The sequence below is a fragment of the Rutilus rutilus genome (genome assembly GCF_951802725.1).
Source record: "Rutilus rutilus genome assembly, chromosome: 8".
Taxonomy (NCBI): Eukaryota; Metazoa; Chordata; class Actinopteri; order Cypriniformes; family Leuciscidae; genus Rutilus; species Rutilus rutilus.
The window spans coordinates 30,607,649-30,629,811 of record NC_140222.1 but is presented as its reverse complement, the minus strand read 5'-3'; the positions used below and the strand labels follow the sequence as shown (position 1 = coordinate 30,629,811).

The 22,163-nt window shown below is 36.4% G+C and overlaps 3 protein-coding genes across 3 annotated transcripts in view; all 3 read left to right on the top strand.

Annotated features, from left to right (window-relative positions):
• The window catches only part of LOC311296146 (coagulation factor XIII B chain-like), a 59,365-nt gene extending 55,071 nt beyond the window's left edge, over positions 1–4,294 (top strand). The window contains exons 8-12 of the mRNA XM_084417812.1: positions 747–941; positions 2,294–2,485; positions 2,582–2,773; positions 3,696–3,881; positions 4,052–4,294. Coding sequence (XP_084273938.1) covers positions 747–941; positions 2,294–2,485; positions 2,582–2,773; positions 3,696–3,881; positions 4,052–4,245 — 959 coding nt within the window. The 3' untranslated portion in view covers positions 4,246–4,294. The remainder of the gene's footprint in view (positions 1–746; positions 942–2,293; positions 2,486–2,581; positions 2,774–3,695; positions 3,882–4,051) is intronic.
• LOC311296136 (complement factor H-like) overlaps positions 1–22,163 on the top strand; it is a 341,142-nt gene that overhangs the window by 175,794 nt on the left and 143,185 nt on the right. The window lies entirely within an intron of this gene.
• Positions 12,044–17,986, top strand: LOC311296153 (complement factor H-related protein 1-like). Its single transcript, XM_084417834.1, has 9 exons — positions 12,044–12,161; positions 13,487–13,663; positions 15,141–15,317; positions 15,399–15,560; positions 15,668–15,847; positions 16,286–16,453; positions 16,676–16,852; positions 16,950–17,132; positions 17,491–17,986. The coding sequence occupies exons 1-9, from the start codon at positions 12,092–12,094 to the stop codon at positions 17,496–17,498; spliced, it is 1,302 nt and encodes a 433-aa protein (XP_084273960.1). The 5' UTR covers positions 12,044–12,091; the 3' UTR covers positions 17,499–17,986.

Here is a 22,163-nt window from a genome sequence, read left to right as displayed (position 1 = left end):
GTAAAAAAGTTCTAACCTGAGAAAAAGGATTGAGAGATTTAAAAATGGTCACATTAATCCTCAGTGAAATCGCAAAACAAAATGATGATAGCAACTCTTTAAATAAAGTAGGAGAGACACTAAGTATAATGTACACACCTGAATGCATCTGAAGCTATTAATGAGGGAAATTTAAAATAATGTATCTGACTCCACAGTCTCTCTCCACATATAGTTTTTCTTGAGAAATTTTGGACACATGACACTGAAAAATAAGATTTGTACAGAAATAAAGAAATTCTAGTGCACTGAGCCATATAATGAAATTCCAGTAGATGGATCTGTGAAAAGTGGAATGTTTTTCTGCACAAAAGAGTTAAAATGTTATGAATCTAGAATCACATTTACTTACATAATGGGTAAAAATCGACTAAATCCATGATGAACAACAGCTGAGAATGATTGTGAATTAAGTGGATTGTGAATTAAGTGGATAAAATTAATTTTATTTATTTATTTGTATCACAAATCTCACACGAGCTAACACCTTAGAGTCAGGATACACATTATATTACATTTTTTCATGAGGTTGTTAGGGATAGATACTCCTTTTACTCAAGTTTTCTTGGCTGTAAAGCGGCTTGTGCAATATCACATGTTAAAAATGTAATTGTTATGCTAAACCATACTCATTGCAAGTTAGGGCCACATAAAGTATAAAAGCTTCTGTGTGGATAAATATATGATCTAATGTCTGCTTTCTCTAGAGGCAACGTGTCCTCTAAACACAGTAGTGGAAGACTTAAAAATAGAGCGATTCCCTGATATTGAGGGTCCCGTCGAACATGGACACAAGTTAATGTTTTCATGCAATGGACAAGGGCTGATATTAAAAGGACAGAGAGAAATCACCTGTCAGCCAAATGGAGAATGGAGCAGCCCTTTCCCTAAATGTGTAAGAGGTAAGGTTATATGCTTATTTAGTTGAGTTTTATTAGCAGTGTTTGCAAGCATCACTATTGCTCATGTTAAAGTAAATGCTCAACTTTGATACGTAATTCATCGACACATCATCTCTCTTGATTTGGGCCAAGAAGATGTCCTAGCAACCACCCAGAATAACCTAGCAACAGCATAGCTACGCACTAGCACTGTGGGAGCGAATTTTACATGGATAAACGCAATTTTGATTCAAAATTAGATCTAGTTAGAATATATTTTATGGAAAAATCCACAGATCTATTCAATTCAGAAAGACATTTTAAAGCATTTTAGAAAAATGACCACAAATTCTCATATTAATAATGTGCATTACATTAATAACATTAATGTAACATTAACATTAACTATGTTATTAACTATGTTATTATCTTCTTGGGTGATCTAAAAAGAGTTTAAAAATAAATAAATAAATAACTTTGCTTTCCCCTTCAGAAAAATGTGGACCTCCACCACAAGTAGACTTTGCCGATACAACAGAAATGACAAAACCTGAATACAATTCAGGGGAGAGAGTTGAATACGTCTGCTTTAATAAATACACACTGGTTCAGCGTCACCCCTACTCCAAATACATGACATGTTCGCATACGCATTAGCGGCTAAATTTGTGTAATGTGATGATCAGGATGTAGAATGAGGCGTAATAAATATTTTCTTGTACCGTGCATACCAAATGATATATTTTACATTTTGTTATCATATACATCGATATATCATATACATGATCATTTCGATCTTCAAAGTACCAATTTATAGAGACCAAACATAGTCTAGGTGAGCAACAGAGGAAACCCAAGGTCTAGCTAGGACCAAGGAACAGGACCGGAGCACACAACGTTTTAAATAATTTATTATTGGTACAAACCGACTTACGTTTCGACGCCCATGCGTCTTCTTCAGAGTGTAGGTGAGGTTACAATGACCGTTGGTTCGATCATAAAATACACAGAATCAAAAATATATATATAATTAAAAGACACTACACAAGACAGTAAATCATTCACACAATGTTCTGGGATGCATGTTCATTTGGAAAGTCTTGCCTTAGTTGGGGGGATGGGACCATAGATACCAGAGTGAGTTTTAAAGATTATTTTTTAAATATAACAAATTATTGTGTCTGATTTGTCTTACAACGTATACTCCATCTTTAACTCAATACCGTATAATAAAAATGTAATTGTAATGCTAAACCACTACTCGGTAGTACACAGTGAAAATCAGTAGTATAGTGAATCCAAAGCACTGGGCCACATAAGGTATAAAAGCTTCTGTGTGGATAAATATGTGATCAAGTGTCTGCTTTCTCTAGAGGTAACGTGTTCTCTAAACACAACAGTGGAAGACTTAAAAATAAAGCGAATCCCTAATATTGAGGGTCCCGTCAAATATGGACACAAGTTAAAATTTTCATGCAATGGACAAGGGCTGATATTAAAAGGACAGAGAGAAATCACCTGTCAGCCAAATGGAGAATGGAGCAGCCCTTTCCCTAAATGTGAAGGTAAGGACACAGAATGTAAAAGCCTTGGATTGGACAAAGATAGATCTGTTGTTCAAATGGAGAATGCTTGATTTATCAAATCTTTATATTATTTAGAGGTAAAGTGTGTCGCAAACCTGCCAGTAAACATGAGATCAGACGGACGCCCGGGGCCTGAGGTTTCAATCAGACCTGGAGACACAATAACTCTTTCATGTGTTGGGAAGGGATCAGAATTACAAGGACAGAGTGAAATCTCCTGCTTGCCAAATGGAGAATGGGACGAGCCATTTCCTAAATGTGTAAGAGGTAAGGTTCACAGGTTTACTAGTCGAGTTTTTTGTAAGCATCACTATTGCTCATATTAAAGTGTAGGTTCGCAGATTTTCAGCCCACTTTGTATTGTTACATTGTCTGTAGTATATGTAAATGAACAATGTTTACTCTTTCTCTGTTTTACCTGGACAGAGAAATTCCATTTTATTCATCAGCAAAAGTCTGCTTGATGACGATAAAAACTCCAAGGCTTTTGTGAAAAGATCAGATTGTATTTCCGCATTTTTGTATTCCCGCCCACAATCAGTTGGATCGACAGAGGGTTATTAACAAAACAGTTATTATAAGAGTAGGTTTATCACAGAAATTTGTATGGTTGTCTACTTTTTAAACAGCATTGTAAAAATGGATCACTATGGAAACAGATTTCTCTACACGACAGTGTATTCCTTCAGGGAGTTGGACAGAACTGATGGAACAGCAGTTTCTTTTAGTTTTTCCCCTCCGTTTGTCCTTCATAGTCATCCCGTTTGAAAGGGAAGCTACAGACATGGAGGTTTTTCAGATTTTCTGTCGCTGTGTTCTAAGAAGTTGCTTTGGTATGTAATTCATCAGCAACCATCCAAAACAGCCTTTGCACTAGCTCCATGGTGACGAGTTTTGGATAAATGCAACTTAAACTTTCTTCAGAATGTCTCATTTAGATCTAGTTTATATTATATTCTATTATATTATATTGAAAAAAACACGATCTCTTCAAAGCAGAAAGTCATTTTCTTCAAGCATTTTATTAAAATTACCTTATATTCTCACATTAATTTAATGTGCATTACATTAAAAACATGTTCTGTTGTTTAAGGCCATAAAAAAGGCATCTGGCTGATATTGAGATGTGTTAATGCCACATTTACTTGGTGATCTAAAAAAAAAAAAATAATAATGTCTTTGCCCTCAGAGAAATGTGAGCGACCACCACAAGTAGACTTTGCAGATACAAAAGAAATGACAAAACCTGAATACAATTCAGGGGAGAGAGTTGAATACGTCTGCTTTAATAAATACACACTGGTTCAGCGTCAGCCCTACTCCAAATACTTGACCTGTGAACATGGCGAATGGAGAGGGAATATTAAGTGTTTAAGTAAGTATGGACACTATACAACAAAGATATGTGAGTCTTTTCTAACAGTATTTATTGTTTATTATAATTATTATTATTTGTAAATTTGATGTAATCTGTAATTATAGGCTGTGTTGATGAATCAGTGAATGTATATTGTAACAGTGACAGTGAGATGTTGTTTGTTTCAGAGCCTTGTTCAGTGACGGTGGAGGAAATGGATAAAAGAGGTATAGAGCTGCGATGGAGTCCACGGGAAAAGATATTCTCACCACATGAGGACAGAATCATCTTTGCATGTCAGAGGGGCAAATATTTAATAGGCAGTATCCCCCTAATACAATACTGTAATGATGGAGAGATGAATGTGCCTGAGTGTGTGTGACAAGGAGAATAAAACATCACTGATGCATCAGCTGTACTACTAATAAAAACAAGTGGAGCTAATCAAAATAAAACCTTTTACTATTCAGTTTCTCTGTTTTGTAATTCTTGCAATTAAAACTAAATAAATGATAAAATCAACATGTTTAAAATGTGCCTAAAAAAACAAAACAAAACAAAAAACATTAATGCAGCTAAGTGAGAATGTGTATTAAAAAAAATAACAAATAAAAAACCTTTTCAAAAAAAGATTGCAAAAAGCCTGTAAGAACAAAGAGAAAAGTGCTAATATTTTTTACTATCACGCAAATAGAAGGGGAATAAATACATTAGTTATTAAACTTTCTTTTTGCTCTGGGTTTCTGATTACAAATGTGATGACAGTGTCTGTGTCCAGACAAAGAAACACTGACAACAGCCCAGTTAACACAGAACGTTCCCCTAATGTTATTTTTTGGTTATTTTTTTGGGAACCAAATACTTACGTTAGGGGAACGTTCTTTTTTGGTTTTATTTTTATGTAACAATAAAATAACGTTCCCAGAACGTTGCAGGCTGGTTACCATAAAAAATAACGTTCTGGGAACCATAAACTAACATTCTGAGAATGTTCTGGGTACCAAAAACTAACGTTATGGGAACCAAAAATTGTTAGCTGGGAGAGAATATAATGGGGATAAAAAAAGAAGGCTGTCTATTAAGTAAATGTATGTTATTAGTGGAATATTAAACGAAATATAGTAAAGACAATATAGCTGTGGTGCGCGAGCTGATAGAGAGAGAGAGAGAGAGAGAGAACACTTCTGTTGAATGCTCTTGATTGTTGATGATCGTTCACTCAGCACGTGTTATTTGGATTAAAACTAAACCGTAAATGTAATTAAAACATGACCTGTTACCTGATTTATGAATAACGAGTGGATCTCTACATTAGGACGTTTGCAGGTCTAGAAGTTCCATGAACGCATGAACGCAAACATCCAAAGCGCGCGCCCCGAAAACCAACGTCAGACAGCGCTCGAATACTGAATTGAATTGAATTTTCTTTCACATCATGCGCTTGTACGGACGAATTCACACAACAATTATGTAAAATTGCCCGTCTTGGTGAGTATCCTAGCAAACAAAGTCGGTTATATCTCAAGTGAACGTATTATTCACGTGCGTTCGGTCTTAAAGGGGCAGCATTTTAATAAACCTGCTGCTGTGTTTTAATGTTAATCAAACAAAGGACAAATAAATTACTCACTGCTCTTGACTAAATAAGTTACATTTGTAACTTTACAAAAAGATCCATCTATATTTAATTTATACAGTAATGAATATTCAGTGTTTTTTTTTTTCACATTTTATTGATTACTGTAGTTTTTGTTGTAGTATCAAAATTGGAATAAAGAATTGATATTTCACTGGAACCACTGACCCATTCCTCAGCACTGAGCCCTTCTGGAGTTGATCTAAATATGTGCTGTGCTGTTAAATGAAAGATAAAGTATAATAGAGCAATATAATGAACAGTGAAAGTAACAGAAGCTCATACAATGCATTTCAGCAGTAAGCACGCAAATAAGTGAAGGAAATATATATTTGATGAAAAAATTAAGCAAACTAGGCCTACTATAATTTATATTCTTTTGGTTTCTATACCAATACATTTAAAAATGACAAATGCAGTCAAAATGCAGGTATCGGTTACGGTATCGGACTCAGTCTGGAAAAAGTGGTATTGGTGCTTAATAAATAATGAACATTTTACATTTTTTTTTTTTTTTTTACAATTTCTCAATACATAGGTCTTTTTCCCCCCAAATCTCTTCACACAGTTCTCCGAACAAATGTTCTACTTGGCACAGTAGTTAATTTCACATTCAAAATTCACTAAACATGGGTTTCCTGCTGATTATGTATTATGATCATGATTTATAGGAGAATGAATATTACAGTATATAAATAATGATTTTTTTTTTTTTTTTTTTTATCGATTAGTCCCTAGGTCTGTAGGGACTAGGGAGGCCACCCAGTTGGAGTGGAAAAGGGAAATGACGTGCTGTACAAAATGTTGAACAAAACAAAATCCATATTTACAGTCCAGGAGGAAACAAAAACACATAAAAACTGTGCAAAAAAAAGTAAACAAAACAGCAACAATGTGCTAATTTTGGCTAAACCAAATGGCCCAAGTTCGTAACACTGCTTAGTATAAGGTTTCTCTGAGTCCACAATCAGATGGAATTCGCCTGTTCTGCCCGGTGTCTCCATAAAGAGTTTGTCCAGGAGGCACTGTAGAAGTTCCTGCCTTTGTCCATCTTCCAGGTGCTGGAGGCTCAGCTGACTGTTGCCCTGACAACCAGGAGGTTTTGTTCCTCCATTTCCTCCACACACACCTCTTACCTTGTAGGCTACGTCGCTTATTCTTATTCCTCTCTTTTTCTTTTACAAGAGTGAGAGGAGCAAGAGAGAGCTTATTACACACACACACACACACACACACACACACACACACACACACACACATACACACACAGTATTTTCTGTAGACAAAGGCCCTGTCCCAAATGGCACCCTAAACACTCGCGGTCTACCTCTGAGTCCGCACTTTCATGACGTAACGCCTATTGGACTGTCGGGAAGAAGTCTGCTTTAAAGCTTGCATCAGTGCGGGCTCTGCAAAAGTGCTTATCGAGGACGCATATCGACCGCAAAGGGGCCGCTCGCGAGCACCCTTCTGAGACCTAAAATTACAAACTGACACGCGCACGCGGCAGCCATTGTAAGTTCACAAGACCAAAAGTTCATATGAAGTGTGCCATTTGGGACAGGGCCAAAGAACCTCGGGATGCACCTGTGACACATCTGACGAGCACGCATTCCGATGACGTCACCGTCTGAGGCTGTCAAGTTCAATGTCAGTTTTCATTGATTTGTTACACACATTATTCACAGCAGAGGCCTGCTTCATAAAAGACGCTAAGAAAAGCGGTGATGAAACTTCTCTTATTAAACATATCTTCTAACTATAAGAAATTTATCTTTAGGATGTTGGCTAAGTTGCTGTGAACTTATAGATTATTACACTAATTTATTTTACTTAAATTTTTTTGTTGTTGACATTTTTAATAATAATAATAATAAATATATTAATATTTATTAATAAAGATACAAAATATAGTTTTGGGTATAAGATCTATGCTACTTAATAAAGATTAGTTATACTTATTTAGAATACTATGAATTACGGCTTTTAAAGGTGAACTAAGTAACTTTTTTACCTTAACTGAACAGCTTCGGAGTCATTGGAATGGTTATATTACTTATTTCGGGTTGAATGGTGGTCGTTTCGCACCCCCCTGGTGCCCGTGAGCGGAAAATTCGCACTTGCAACTTTGAGACGGCGGGCCGCCGGCCGCCGCGGCAGGAAGTATCGCGTGATATCAGGTCTCGCGATGTAAACAATTGCTTTATGGCCAAAAGAAATCTGCTCAAATACTGTCATTATTGCGCTCCCTCACGCTGTTCGAACCCGAATGAAGAAGACGTTTTAAAGAATGTCCCATCTGCTTTGATGTCGTTGATCTACTAGCCTCTGGTGTCTGAGAATCACCAAAGAGTTTTTACAACAGTGTTGTCAAATATCTATTCCGAAGCTGTGGGGGGAGCTCTAGAGAGAAACCTGCGAGCAAAAAGCGAGAATACAGCGAAGAAATCCCGAAGCTACTGAGTGCATAGATATAATATATAAAGGCTAGATGTCTCGTGCGCGCTGCTGGCCAATGGAGGTCGACGTCCGCACGTGGCGGCCATCTTGCCACAGTGCGCTCGCTCACTGTTTAATGGTGCAAATACTTTAAAATAACCATAACTTGCTCAATTTTCTACCGATTTTCAAACGGTTTGGTTTGTTATAAACGTCAGAGATGTAGTTATGAGACTACATTCATACACTGCATACATATGAAAAATTATAACATACATGTTCAAGCATTCGGAATTATAGCCACGTTAATAACGTTTGTAAGAAACCAAACCGTTTGTAAATCCGTCAAGATTTCAGCGAGATATGAGGATTTGTGTGCATGTTGATCATTCACCTTAATGCACAGAGCACTGAGACAAGATGGCCGAACGATGATGCCGGAAGTGACTGCGCCATAAGACATCTAGCGTTTATATATGATATCTATGACTGAGTGCTGCTTTAAATCAATAACACAATTTTGGAGAAAGCCAGAATCCCCAGTTTTAAATTATTGTTTAGATTTAGTTTTTAAAGTATACTATGGAGAGGATTGCATGAAATTAAGAGCAAAAGTATTCATTTTGAAAAGAAATGGGCAACTCTAAAAATCAAATAATATTCTATAAAATAAAGGAATACATATCATATTAATTATATTAATTTATTTTTATATAACCCTCCCCCTTTTAATTATAATTATTTATTATTTTATTTATTTACTTATTTAATATTATTATTATTCAATATTTAAATAATATTACTTGCCTTATTAGGGTTATGTGTCATTTGATAAAAATATGTGAATGTTTAATATATATATATATATATATATATTAATATAAAATATAATTGAACACATTTGTAGGTCTATATTGTATCATTTATCATTGTAGCCTTATTTAAAGGGATACTCAAGCTCATTTTACAACTCCCCCAGAGTTAAACAGATGAGTTTTACCGTTTTAGAATCCATTCAGCCGAACTCCGGGTCTGACGGTATACCACTTTTAGCATAGCTTAGCATAGATCATTGATTCTGACGAGTCCAGTAGCATTTCTTTCAAAATGACCAAAGAGTTTCAATATTTTTCCTATTTAAAACTTGACTCTTCTGTAGTTAAACCGTGTACTAAGATCGACGGAAAATGAAAAGTTGCGATTTTCTAAGCCTATATGGCTAGGAACTATACTCTCATTCCAGCGTAATAATCAAGGAACTGTGCGGCTGTACCATGAGTGCAGCAGGCGTAATGATATGACGCAGCGCCTGAAAATAGTCCCCAGCTCGGTAACTTCTTCCAACGTGACCGGGACTAAGTTTGTCTAACCTATTAGACCTATTTTCAGGCGCTGCGTCATATCATTACGCCTGCTTCACCCATGGTACAGACCAAAATCCCAAACCATTCATTCAGTTCTAGAAACAGAGACACATTTCTCAAAACATTTAAACATTTCACTTGTTTTCACACACATTCCTCTTTTCTCAATGTTTTCTGCAAAACTCTACTCAAAATGCTTTTCATTTTGTCAGCATCCTGCCTCATGTTGTTTGTCTCCGGACCTCTGGAGGTCTGCTGTGTTCCCCACTGCCTTAGTTATTCTTTGCGTGTCCTTTTTAGCATTATCCAGGTCACATGTGCCTTGTTTTTGCATAAATGTAATATGCAAAATGACAATGCAATGTGTAAAATGTCACAGCAGAGCATTAAAGTTGAAAAGTTGACTAGTCTGTGCAACCCCTATACTATACTGTACTCATGTTGTGGTGTTCGTCGTGTTGCAAGGTTGTTTTGTAATGGACTAGTATTTTTTGCAGAAGCTTTAGAATAATATACAGATAAGTTTAATATTTGATGTCTACGTATTTTATTTTATTTTTATCTGGTGAGTAGCCGTGCAATCAGTGGGATAATGTACAGTCAGTCATTTATTATATTAAAAAATAGTGCTTAAGAGCTGGGACACTTGACTACAAATTCATATGGATATCATTGTAAAATGTACAAAAATACTTGGTTAATTATGTGACATTACAAAGTGCATTTGACTGTGGGGGAAATAATTATGACTGCTCCCTTCTATTCATAACTTTTTACATATTAACCACAGGTTCAGAAATTGGTTGGTTAATATTCTGATGAAACTGCTGACAATCTTTTTGTCTGTCGCAGACAATATACATTAAAATCATGGTGTATATTTTAAAATAATAAATGGCTGCAGTCATAAATGTTAACTTTACAGAAGGACCACTTGGTGGTGCAATAGATCACTGAATTCTTAAAGCAGATATTTAGCAGTCATCCATTATTTTGAGCGGAGAAAAAAGGATAAAAATTGTGACATTATTTGGAACAGGAAAATTAACAAGAACAAGACAATTAATCGCATCCTATTTTCTCCATTTTATTTTACAAACATCACAGCACTGTAAAACATTTTTTTTATTGTTATTTCCTTTTGGTAACAACATTACACATGATATTTTTAAGTAGTTAAGGCTTGATTTCATTTATGGAATTTACCTGAATAAATAATGTAAAATATTTAGTCTATAATATGTTTTTATTTTTTTATTTTAAGTTGATGCTCAAAAGTGTGTGAATTACAGTGAATGGAAATAACCTGTTTATATTTGTCTTTGACTTATATTGTATAATTAAAAGACTGTATGCTGCTCAGCACAGAAACAAACTTGTTACTGCACTAGCATTATAGCAAAGTTATTGCTCAATGAACAAAGCAACATGCTTCAGATTATGAATACATGCAGTTATTCACAACCTAACCATAAGCCCTACTCTTCTGCACAATCTTCTGATCAAAACTTCAACATAATAGACAAAAAAAAAAACTCTTTTAAACAACTGAACATTAAACATTAACAGATGTTACCCTTTGCTCAAAAACACATAAAATAACACTTAATTTCAACATGTACTCTTCATTTCCAGCCATGTGCAAAGCATCCTGGGAACTAACAATGGTGTCTCTAAAACCCGCATAATTGATTGAATTCTCTTAAAATAAATAGGTAGCCTTTTTTCCTTAATGTTATCAGCTTAATCGGTTCCTCAATTTAAGCCTCAAAACTGTGAATGTTTCCTTAAAAAATTAGGAAAATGTATCTCTTAGTGAAATGTTCTCGATATTTTTTTTATACAACACTGAACCACAGTTTTCTTAATAAAATATACACAATATTTTTAATTATCACTTTAAAGTTTTTTAATGAAAATTACAAGACCCATGATTAATTGTTTTACACTAGTGTCGACTGCATTCAGTAAGCTAACCCTTCAACTACGCAAGATATTTTAACAAATAAACAATATTCCCTACAAAAATAAAAATAGGTTTATCAGTTACTACAAACCAAGCTTTTTATCTTGTGAATTTTGTCGATTTAATTTTGACGTTTATGTTATGCTTATTGCTATAAAATAATCTATTCAATTCAGGGTTTTTAGTATTTACACATCTCAAATTCTGATAACAGGGTTGCAAAATCACAAACCTCAGAACTTTACTTATAAACGTCTTATAATATTTAGTTTGACATTTATTTTCACATTCAGCATTTCACAGTCACAAGAACAATTTTTTTTTCAATATTTATTGGGGGAAAAAATACATTTGTATACATTTTTCGTGTCCTATTTTGAACATAATTAATTGTTTGCCAAGAATCACATGACAACCATTTGCTAACAAAGTTAAAGACCTTTGAGTTTAACAATTCAGTGTTTACATAAAAAGTTAGATCCAGTAAATCCAGTATCCATCCAGCCTCTACATTTCCAACTCTTTTTTTTATTTTATTTTATGTGAGATAATGAGGATCAGCTATGTTGAACTATGACTCAAGAATTTTGACTTCTCTAAAGTAACATTTCTTTTGGTGTGTTTAAATGGCAAATAAGAATTGCTGCATCAGATAAGATTTTTATTTTTATTTTTCACTTATATGAAATAATGCTTGTGCACAGAGTGGTCTGGTGTAAGAAAAACCTCTCTTTGACTTTGATAAATGATTAACTTGTTGATCCCCAAGCAGACAAGAGTATCAGAGACAGACCAACAAAGACACTTGGGAATTGAGATCAAAATGAGAGTTCCTGTAAAACTCCTCGGCTTCGTCTTTTGGTTGTTTTCCTTAAATTGTGTTCGATGTCAAGGCAAGTGATATTTTGTTGTTGTTATTTATTTGAATGTCTTTTTAATTTAGATTTTATTGACTTGAATATAAATGTTATATTATATGCACATCTCAAACTGTAGATTAAGAAAGTGTTGCCTAGTTTTGCATGTGCTTCAGCATTTAATGTACAAAATGTCTAGTGTAATTTTTTTTTTTTTTTTTTTTTTTTTTTTTTTTTTGTGAGAGGATATTAACTATAAAAACACAGAACCAGTTGCGAAAGAGTCATACGATGATGGTGAAACAGTGAAGCTGAGCTGCACGACAGGTTTTACTGGAATGTATAGATTAAAATGTGAAAAAGGACAATGGAAGACATCCATTGAGCGACCATGTGCAAGTGAGAAAATGGTCAATTCCACATCACCAATGACCACATCATTTCTGGTTATTAAATCAATGTTACAATGCAGAGTAAAACTTGATTTCTGCAGAGATAAAATGCAGTCACCCAGGGGACACACCAAATGGTGATTTTAGTCTTATATCAGGATCTGAGTTTGTTTTTGGGGCAACAGTGTTGTATACTTGTGAGAAAGGGTAAATGTGCTTTATGCTTTTTATTCTCTTTATATGTATTGTATGACATGTATGGAGCCCCTAAATGGACATGGTTGTGGAAAAAAATTCGGATGGGACAAAAAAATATTTTTCAAATTGTTTGCGTTCCCTTACAAAACTTCTGTGTCCTCTAGCAAAGATGTTTGCGTTCTTTTGCTAAACCTGTTGTGAGCTCAGGCAGACGGTCCCTTCAGACTTTTCTCTCTGCCCCCGGCTCATAGAGACCAATTTATATTATAAACTCGTTTTGAGGAAAATTGGGTTGTAGCTTGTTGTTACTATGATTGGAAAGTGATTAAGAGAATACAGAGGAAGTTATGGTGATGTTATTCACTTTGAGTGTGTATCTAATGACAAAAAGATAGACGGAAGTAGTGACATTCACTGCACAGAGACGGACGAATGGAGTCACCCCGTTCCAAAGTGTAAAGGTTCATTACACTGTTTATGTGTTTATTTGTTTGTTTGTATCTTCGCCCAATGATCACAGATTTCTGAGCTTTATTCAAAACACATATTTAACTATTCCTCCTTACCTTGCTTTTCACACAGAGATAACATGCACAGCACCAGATATAGCAAATGGTTGTTGTTGAGAAAATGCAAGAATACCAGAAAGATGCCATATTAAAATACAGATGTTCACCAGGGTTCAAACCTAGAGAGGGAATCCCCAGATGTATATATTATGAATTCAAATTATGAATTCAAATTAGAATGATGGATATTTTTGTTTTACAGTAAACATGTGTGCAACACCAGACATCCCAAATGTGGAGATTGTGGGAGATCAGAGAACACACTACAACATCAATTCAAGAATACAATATAAATGTCGTCCTGGGTTTGAACCAGAGCAGCCTGTACAAATCACCTGCAATTCCCAGACTGAATGGACAGGCATACGACAATGCACTGGTATGATTTTTGTATCATTAATGATTATTATAATTGATTTTATTTATTATTATCACTTATTATTATTCTCATTATTATTATTATAGAAATTATCAGAATTTAGATTTTATTTAATTCTGATTGGATTATTCTCCAAATTAAAAGTAACAAAATAAAGACGCTACATTTTAAAAATTTATTTAAAAGTTTGAAAGTGTTGTGAATCTTTTTCAATCTCACTCATGTCCAATGCCCGACAGATTAATTCACCACACTATACTTTATGATTTGATTCAAGAAGAACAAGAGCGAACAGTGTAAATATTGCTTGTGCACAGAGTGGTCCGGTGTAAGAAAACCCTCTCTTTGACTTTAATAAATGATTCACTTGTTGATCCCCAAGCAGACAAGAGTATCAGAGACAGACCAACAAAGATACTTGTGAAACTCCTCGGCTTCGTCTTTTGGTTGTTTTTCTCTAATTGTGGCCAATAAGGCAAGTTCTTTTTGTTGTTGTTATTTATTTGAATGTCTTTTTCATTTAGATGTAATTGATTTGAAAATAATTGTTATATTATATGCACTTCCCAAAACATTTAACTGTAGCTCTAGAGAGTGTTGACTAGTTGTGCAAGTACTTCAGCATTTAATGTGTCGTTGTGTGATGTTTGTGCTTCTTAGAATGTCTTCGAGAAAACATTAAATATGGAAACTTAGAACCAGTTTACAAATCTTCATACGCTGATGGTGAAACAGTGATAGTGAACTACATGACAGGTCATATCAGATTTTATACCATGGTCTGGGTGAATACTCGATTCTGATTGGCTGCAGGGTGTCCATTAAAAAGTGATAATGTACACCTAGGAAAGGCGTCCCGTCAATTTGCCTGATGACAGTTCTAAATGATTGGGTGGCTCAAACTCACTGATCAACTGCTGCGGTCGGGTCGCTGTGGCCACGTTGCTTGGCAACGCCTGTATACGGGAGATATTAAATAGTGCTCTCGACTTAATAAATAAAAATCCTCACGATTTTTACTCTAAAACACATTAAAGTATTATTAATTGATTAAATATTTCTTTCTTTCATAAGTGACCATGGTATAAGCGGGTTAATGCCCTTCGGGGTGTCCATTGTCAGGTATTAATGGACTTCGACGGAGGCAACCACATTAATACCTGATAATGGACACCTTGTCGGGCATTAACCCTTACATATTGTACTTGTGTAACTGGTCCCATTTGACCTGCTCCTTGCTGGATTCGAGCCGGGGACTCTGGCGTGGGAGACGGACACACTAACAAGGACTCTAAAGACCACAGCCTCTAGTGTCAATTGCTAGTGCATCTCTTGAGGCCATGGGTTTACACTCTCTTGAGAGTGAAAGAATGTAAAAACATGCAAAACGTGCAGACACCTGTTGAATTTTTTCAGTATCCAATCAAGTCATTATACATCTGCATAATGACGACTCAAAAGACGACTTTCCTCGCAGCAAAGCAGAGATTGTGCCGTGATCTATCCGTGGAAAACGGGTTGATATACAGCCTCCCCTCCAATGAAGAAGAAATCTTTTACTCCTGTAATCCGGGTTATAAACCCTTCACTGGGAACTGGTGGGATTCAGTGACATGCAGCAAAGGCTCTTGGTCTGAAGAACCTCGGTGCATCCGTGAGTTTTATTATTGTCAGTCTCAGGTGTTAGACGAATGATAGTGTACTGAAATGTGCTTCCTGTTTTCTGTCTTTACAGGGGAGGAAGAATGTGGTGCTTTTCCCAGTGTTCACCATGGAAAACTAAAGCAAAGCCTTCATGATCGAGGAACTCTTGAAGTGGAATGTGATCCAGGGTTCATATCAACTCAACGCTTTATAACATGTATCAGAGGTACATGGGAGAAACCAGTTTGTGAGGGTGAGCTTCTCAAACTCTTATTGCATGTTTGTGAGGAGCAGCGACATCATATAATGGACAATCTATCTACAATGTTAATCTCAGTCTTAATGGAGTTTCTTTTTTAGTGGGTGTGCATTGTAACATTCCTCCAAAGGTTGAAAATGCACTCATAGCATCTAAACCTGAAGAATTGTATGTAGATGGATCAAGTGTAACATATGAATGTCGAAGATCATTATTAATGAAGGGAGAAAATACAATTTTCTGCCGCTATGGAACTTGGGAAAAAACACCAACATGTGAAGGTAATTTTGATTGGTGATGATAACTGAATTTTAAACCTTTGTACGGATTAGTAAAAAAATAAAATAAAATAAAAACTTTAGATTATAATCTAATGTTAAACTGTCCTTCCCATAAAGCAGTCTTCTCATCTGCTTGAAGCCAAGAGAAAGAGTGATTAGTGGTTTAAAAATGGTCACGTTAATCCTCAGAGAATTCACAAAATAAAAGATATGATAGAAACTTCTTAAATAAAGTTTTATTTTGCTGATAAGCATAATGTAAAACTTGAATTTATCCAAAGTTATTAATGAGTAAAATTTAAAAGAATAAATCTGACTCCACTCAGCCTCTCTCCACATGTTTTCTTTAAAAAACATTGGGCACGTTTTTCAAGCAGTAAATGTGTTATATAATGTATATGGCACTATTTTACATTATGCATTTACTTGTTCCATAAGCAAAGTGTCAGAAACCACGCAAGAATTTTATGACACTGTTAAAGGAGAAAGAGGAGTACGACAATAAAGAAGTTCTGAGATACAAGTGCATCGAGCCATACAATGAAATCCCAGAAGGACAATGGACCTGTGAAAATGGAGAATGGAATGGAACCTTTGTCTGCATGGGTGAGCTAGAATGTTATGAATCTAAAATCACATTTATAGTCGGTAAAACATTGACTAGATCCATGATGAACAACAGCTGGGAATGATTGTGAATTTAGTGGAACATTTATTCATATATATTACAAACAACTCATGTTCACTGACAGTTACAATGATTCAGGGGACAGTATAAAACACTGCATAAAATGGACTGAAATATGTCTGAAACTGTTATTTGTTTAGGTAAGATCTGCCCACCACCTCCTTATGTTGAAAATGGAGACTATACTCCCGTGTATAAGGTTGGTAATGAGATCACAGAGGTGTATTACACTTGCCAGTCTTACTATGTGCTGAATGAGCGACAGCGATCTCATAAGTGTGTGAATGGGAAATGGGAGACCCCTCCGAAATGTCTGAGTGAGTCCTTCTTTTCCAAATAATTCTCTTGAATCACTCCCATCATGAAGTGTTTTACATTTTTTGTGTAATCAGTTGTATTTTGCATCTTTCATAGAGCCATGCGAAATTACACCTGAGATTTTTGAAGGACACAATGTGGAACCCATCCCAGAAAAGTTCTATTTACCCCATGGTAAAAAGAGTGGACATTACTGTAAATATTATTATAGTGAGAGGAGATGGCGTTGGGGATCTATGACCTTGACATGTTCTGATGGGAAGCGGAACATTCCACCATGTGAGTACATGTGTTTGTGCACTTTCATATGTGAATTAGTTGAGGTCACCAGGTTCGCCTGCTGCTGCATCTTTACCATCTTGCTAACTAATCTGATATTATAGACCTCTTTTGTTGAGGTTTCAATTCATGAAGGGTCAGTTACGGGCAGCTTTACTGAATAGAAAGCTCAAAAGAACAGCATTTATTTGAAATAGAAAATATTTTTTATCATTAGAAATGTCTTTACTGTCACTTTTGATCAATTTAATGCATCATTACTGAATAATAATTTAAAAAAGACCACAAACTTTTAATGGAACTGTACATTCCTGTTGAATTATTATTATTATTATTTTTTTTCCTCTCTTTTCTTCAGGTCAATAAGACATATAAATTGAAAGAAAGGTGGATTAAAACACTGAGGTAAAAACTATGAAATATTTTGATGATGTTACTATCCACATTTGATTTATAGCAACACAATAGATTTTATGGTGCAAAATTTGAATGTGATAAAGACCCTGTAATGATTTTTAGTGGATAAGTCTCTGTGGGCATGTAAACTGATTAAAACAACAATAATGCCCACTAGTAACTCTGTTTTTATCATAGTTTTCTGTATTAAGATCTGATGATCCCACAGATGTGAATGAAGATAGACAGACATGCTGCTGCAGGAACAACACACACACACGCACACGCACACACACACACACACACACACACACACACACACACACACACACACACACACACACACACACACACACACACACACACACACAAACTTGCTTGATACTTCAGTCTACTTGCTTATGTTACAGTAATATGACTCTGTGTTAACACTGGAATAAAGCTTAACTTTCACATTATTACTCTGAGTTTGGTATTTATTATTATATATTTTATATAATATTTTATTATATATATTATAACTATTTTCTCCCAATTTATTTACATATAGGAGTTTAACTTAACCCCTTAATTGCAAGAAAATTAAAACCAAAGATCTAAACAAGTTGTGTTCAAAATTTTAGGTTGATATCTCAAAAAAATTGCTTGCAGTAAGATTTTATTTGGGCGCAGTACCAAACTTTTTCACTAGATGGACAGCCAAGCTTGCTTACTGACCATATAAGGGCACCTCCATTTTCATATATGTTTTGAGTGATCTGAACCATGTATTTCAATCATTTCATACAATTTAAGAAGTATAAATACTATTCAGAAGTAGTATGGGTGGTTTGGCAGTATTTGATTTGATTTCAACCTCTAAAAAACACATAAAAAAGAGCACATATGTGTGTTAAAGCTCGCTGCCGCATCACAGTAGTAGTAGTAGTAGTAGTAGTAGAATCAGTAATCCGGTGGATTTTGTTGGCAGGTTAAGACTGGATTTAGATTTTTAAAATGTACTTTGTAAAGGAATACCAATGCTTTGTTTTTCAAATAATAATAATAATAATAATTGCGTGAATATTTAAATTTGTTGCATTTCGCAGGTGGTTTAAGACTGGAGTTAGATTTTCTTTTCTTTTTTTTTTTTTTAAATGTACTGTGAGGGAATATATATTTTTTTATGTTTTGAAAAAGCCATTACAATTATAAAAATGACATGTTTTTGGTGAGTTTATAATGTAATAAATTTCTCATAATGTAAAAATTGTTATTAAATTATTGTTATTAAATTGTTATAAAAACAGCTCAAGATTTTAGTACGTTTTGAGATAATGATTACATTATGAACATTTTATTACAATAATAATGTAATACTTATTACATTATGTGCAGTTTTTACATTATGTGCTGTTTTTGCATTAATGTGTAATAAATGTGTGCTGGCAGTGTGTGAACACAATCACTCTACAATGATAAAAATCCACCCAACTCCCTAATCCCCATTAAACAAAAGCAGTCTCATTATGCCGTTTTGATTCTCTGAGCAGTGTGATGTCACACTGCTGAGGCCCCGCCCACGGCCGCTGACTGACAGTCCTGTATTACCATAGTTTATGCCAAGGGAGTAATCCATCAGCCGGAAACCGAAGATTCCCCGGGGGCCGCCATTGATTAGCAGATCATCCCCTTCTGCTAGCATTCCATTGACTCCCATTCATTTTGGCATCACTTTTACAGCAACATCTTTATTTATTTCTAAAGAAACACGAAAATCTATGAAAGGCTCCATTACCTTGTATCTTACATTGCTATTGAAGTTAGAAACGTGTATGCCAATGCTTTATGGTCCCTAAATGTGCGAATGCACAATGTCAAGCCAATTTTACATTTAGGCTACATTTAGTGATTTAGCAGATGCTTTTATCCACAACGATTTACAGTTAAACTAACAATAGGACTACAAAATGCAAGTGCTATGACCCTTCCCAGTTTAATCTAATGCAGTACATGTGTGTATGTGTGTGTGTGTGTGTGTGTGTATATATATATATATATATATATATATATATATATATATATACATATATATCAGGCACGGCGCCAGGATTTCAGTTTTGGATGGGCCAGACCAATTGTGGGTGGGCCTTAAATTAAAAACCTTAAATTAAAAACGTTATCCAATCACTGTTTAACCTAATAAAAATTACTGACTAATATTATCTGTGCGTATAATATAGATTTTAATAGCTTGATGCTCTTTAAATATTTTGTTGCATTGTAAAAAGTGTCGGTGCATAGGACGGACCTATCCGCGATCGCTCTCCATGGTTCTGACCAAAGAAGAGCGCTTTGTAATCTCCATTACGCATCATACCTGGCGTTGTCTCTTAGTGCGCTATGAAGACTCTTGACTATAACTTAACTAAAGGTATGCTACCACTAAAGGTATACCATTGTTAGGCGTCTTCAGGGCTATCATCCACTCGCGAGGCAGAGGCGCTGGCGCCCTCCAATGGCGCTGGTCGCCGAGAAAGATATGATACATCATGAGATGTGCAAATATGTCTGGAGACATGACATGTAAGACATGATTTTGACCACTTCAATGAGTTTTGTTTTGAAGAAAGACTCTTTTTAAAAGATTTTCGTTTTGTATAAATTGTATCTTAATTTTGATCAATGTTTTGTCAACCAATTGCCTGTATTTAAAATAAGAAGAAAATATATAGCAGACAATGTAATAAGGCGCCGCATTGATCGCATTGCACGTGAACTGAAGGGCGCCGAAACTCAGCTTGTGCATCACAGATTTGAGAAATATAGGCTATCTATCTATTATAGAAAGCTTGACATGTCTACTTTTAAACGAAAATATTCAAAACCAAAAGAAATAGGCCCTCTGATTTTGAAATCCATATGAAATGTGAATTTCTCTCTGGCGTTCATGGCGAGTCCGCATCATCAACTTCATCTTTGCAGCGACGAAGAAAACACCAGTTTATTAATAAATAATTAAATGTCTCCTTGCTATTTTAGACACATTCATAATCATTACTTTTACCGGTTCTTTGTGGCAAGCTTTAAGCGTTCGGTCGTGCGCTTGAGTGCGGATATTACAAACGCTCATTATCCTGTGTAGGCTATATAGCCTATTTAAGTAGTATAATTAAAATAATATACAGGGGCGATTTGTCCACGAATGGCTTAAATGAACAGCTACTAGTCGACTAGAATTTTTTTTAAGTCGGAGGCAGCCCTTATTCCACATATTTTCGAACCAGGAAGCAGGCCATTCTGGGTTGACCGAGCGACCCTACGGAATGAGCGAGCGGAGCGGAATATTCAGAAATGCGCTCTCCGCTCACGAGCTCTGATCGGAATCTAACCCGAACCACTGTCTGCTGAATTTGCGCAGAAACATCAAAATAGACGTAACCAGCTTTTTAAATTTGTTTTTAAAACGTCTCGGTTACATATGGTAACCCTCGTTCCCTGAGGGAGGGAACGGAGACGTACGTCGTGGTGAACGACGAATAGGAATCTCGCTAGAGAGGCCAATCTACTTCGAGTGAAACTAAACGAGCCAATGCATATTGGCGTGCAATCATTTGCATCAGCTGTGCAGCCTCGCAGCGCGGGTATTTAACGAGCAGCTGGTGCGATTGCACTTCAGTTTTTTGCTGAGGAGCCGAGCCGGTGAGCTGGCTGCCCCGGCGGGTCGCAGCAGATGTGGCGACGGGACGTACGTCTCCGTTCCCTCCCTCAGGGAACGAGGGTTACCATATGTAACCGAGACGTTCCCTATCGTCCGGTCACTACGACGTACGTCGTGGTGAACGACGAATAGGAATCCCTACCAAAGCGCCACAGCTGCTGCACCCCATCCAGCGCCCTGAGCAAGCCTCTACACCTTCTTGCCTGGAAGGACGATAGGAGAGGGCTTACACCGAGAGTATCCGTCACTGTTGTTCCATGATAACCCATACAGTGAGATTATTGGATAACACTGGGAAAGCGTGCCCGATCTGAGGGAGGGGAACGCTGCGGGAGCCACATTCTTAAGAAGAGTTATGTGGGAATACACATATGGACTAACCCGAGGGTTGTACTGCATATGAATAGTGGGTGACTTAGCCCAAGGGAAAGACACAGGCTTCCGTTTAGGAGCAGCCGTGGAAAATATACACATATGGGATCCCCGTAGGGTCACACATATGGGACCCAGCCTAGACCCGGTTCTCAAGGATTCAGCGGATAAAGGCCTGGCACCGGACGCTCCGCCACGTCCGGGCCGAGGGTGTTTGGAGGACTCGACAGGTTTTGACTCTGGAGCAATAAGGGTGCACAGTAGGGTGCAGCAAGCTGACAGAGCCGGTACTCACAGTGCTTCTACCCGTTTAGGGCGAGAACACGGGAGGACACCGGCTCTACACGTAGGCTATAGTATCTAGCAAACGCGTTAGGTGTCGCCCAGCCCGCAGCTCTACAGATATCTGTTAGCGAGGAGCCACGTGCCAGCGCCCAGGAGGATGCAACGCCTCTCGTGGAGTGTGCATGCAACCTGAGCGGGCAGGGCACGCCTTGAGCTTGGCAAGCCAAGGCAATGGCATCCACTATCCAGTGGGCCATCCTCTGCTTGGAGACAGCCTT

Coding starts and splice junctions, on each gene's coding strand:
- LOC311296153 (XM_084417834.1), top strand. CDS start 12,092: ATGAGAGTTCCTGTAAAACTCCTCGGCTTCGTCTTTTGGTTGTTTTCC. Junction 15,318..15,398: donor TGAAGAACCTCGGTGCATCC/GTGAGTTTTATT, acceptor CTGTCTTTACAG/GGGAGGAAGAATGTGGTGCT. Junction 16,454..16,675: donor TGGAACCTTTGTCTGCATGG/GTGAGCTAGAAT, acceptor TTATTTGTTTAG/GTAAGATCTGCCCACCACCT.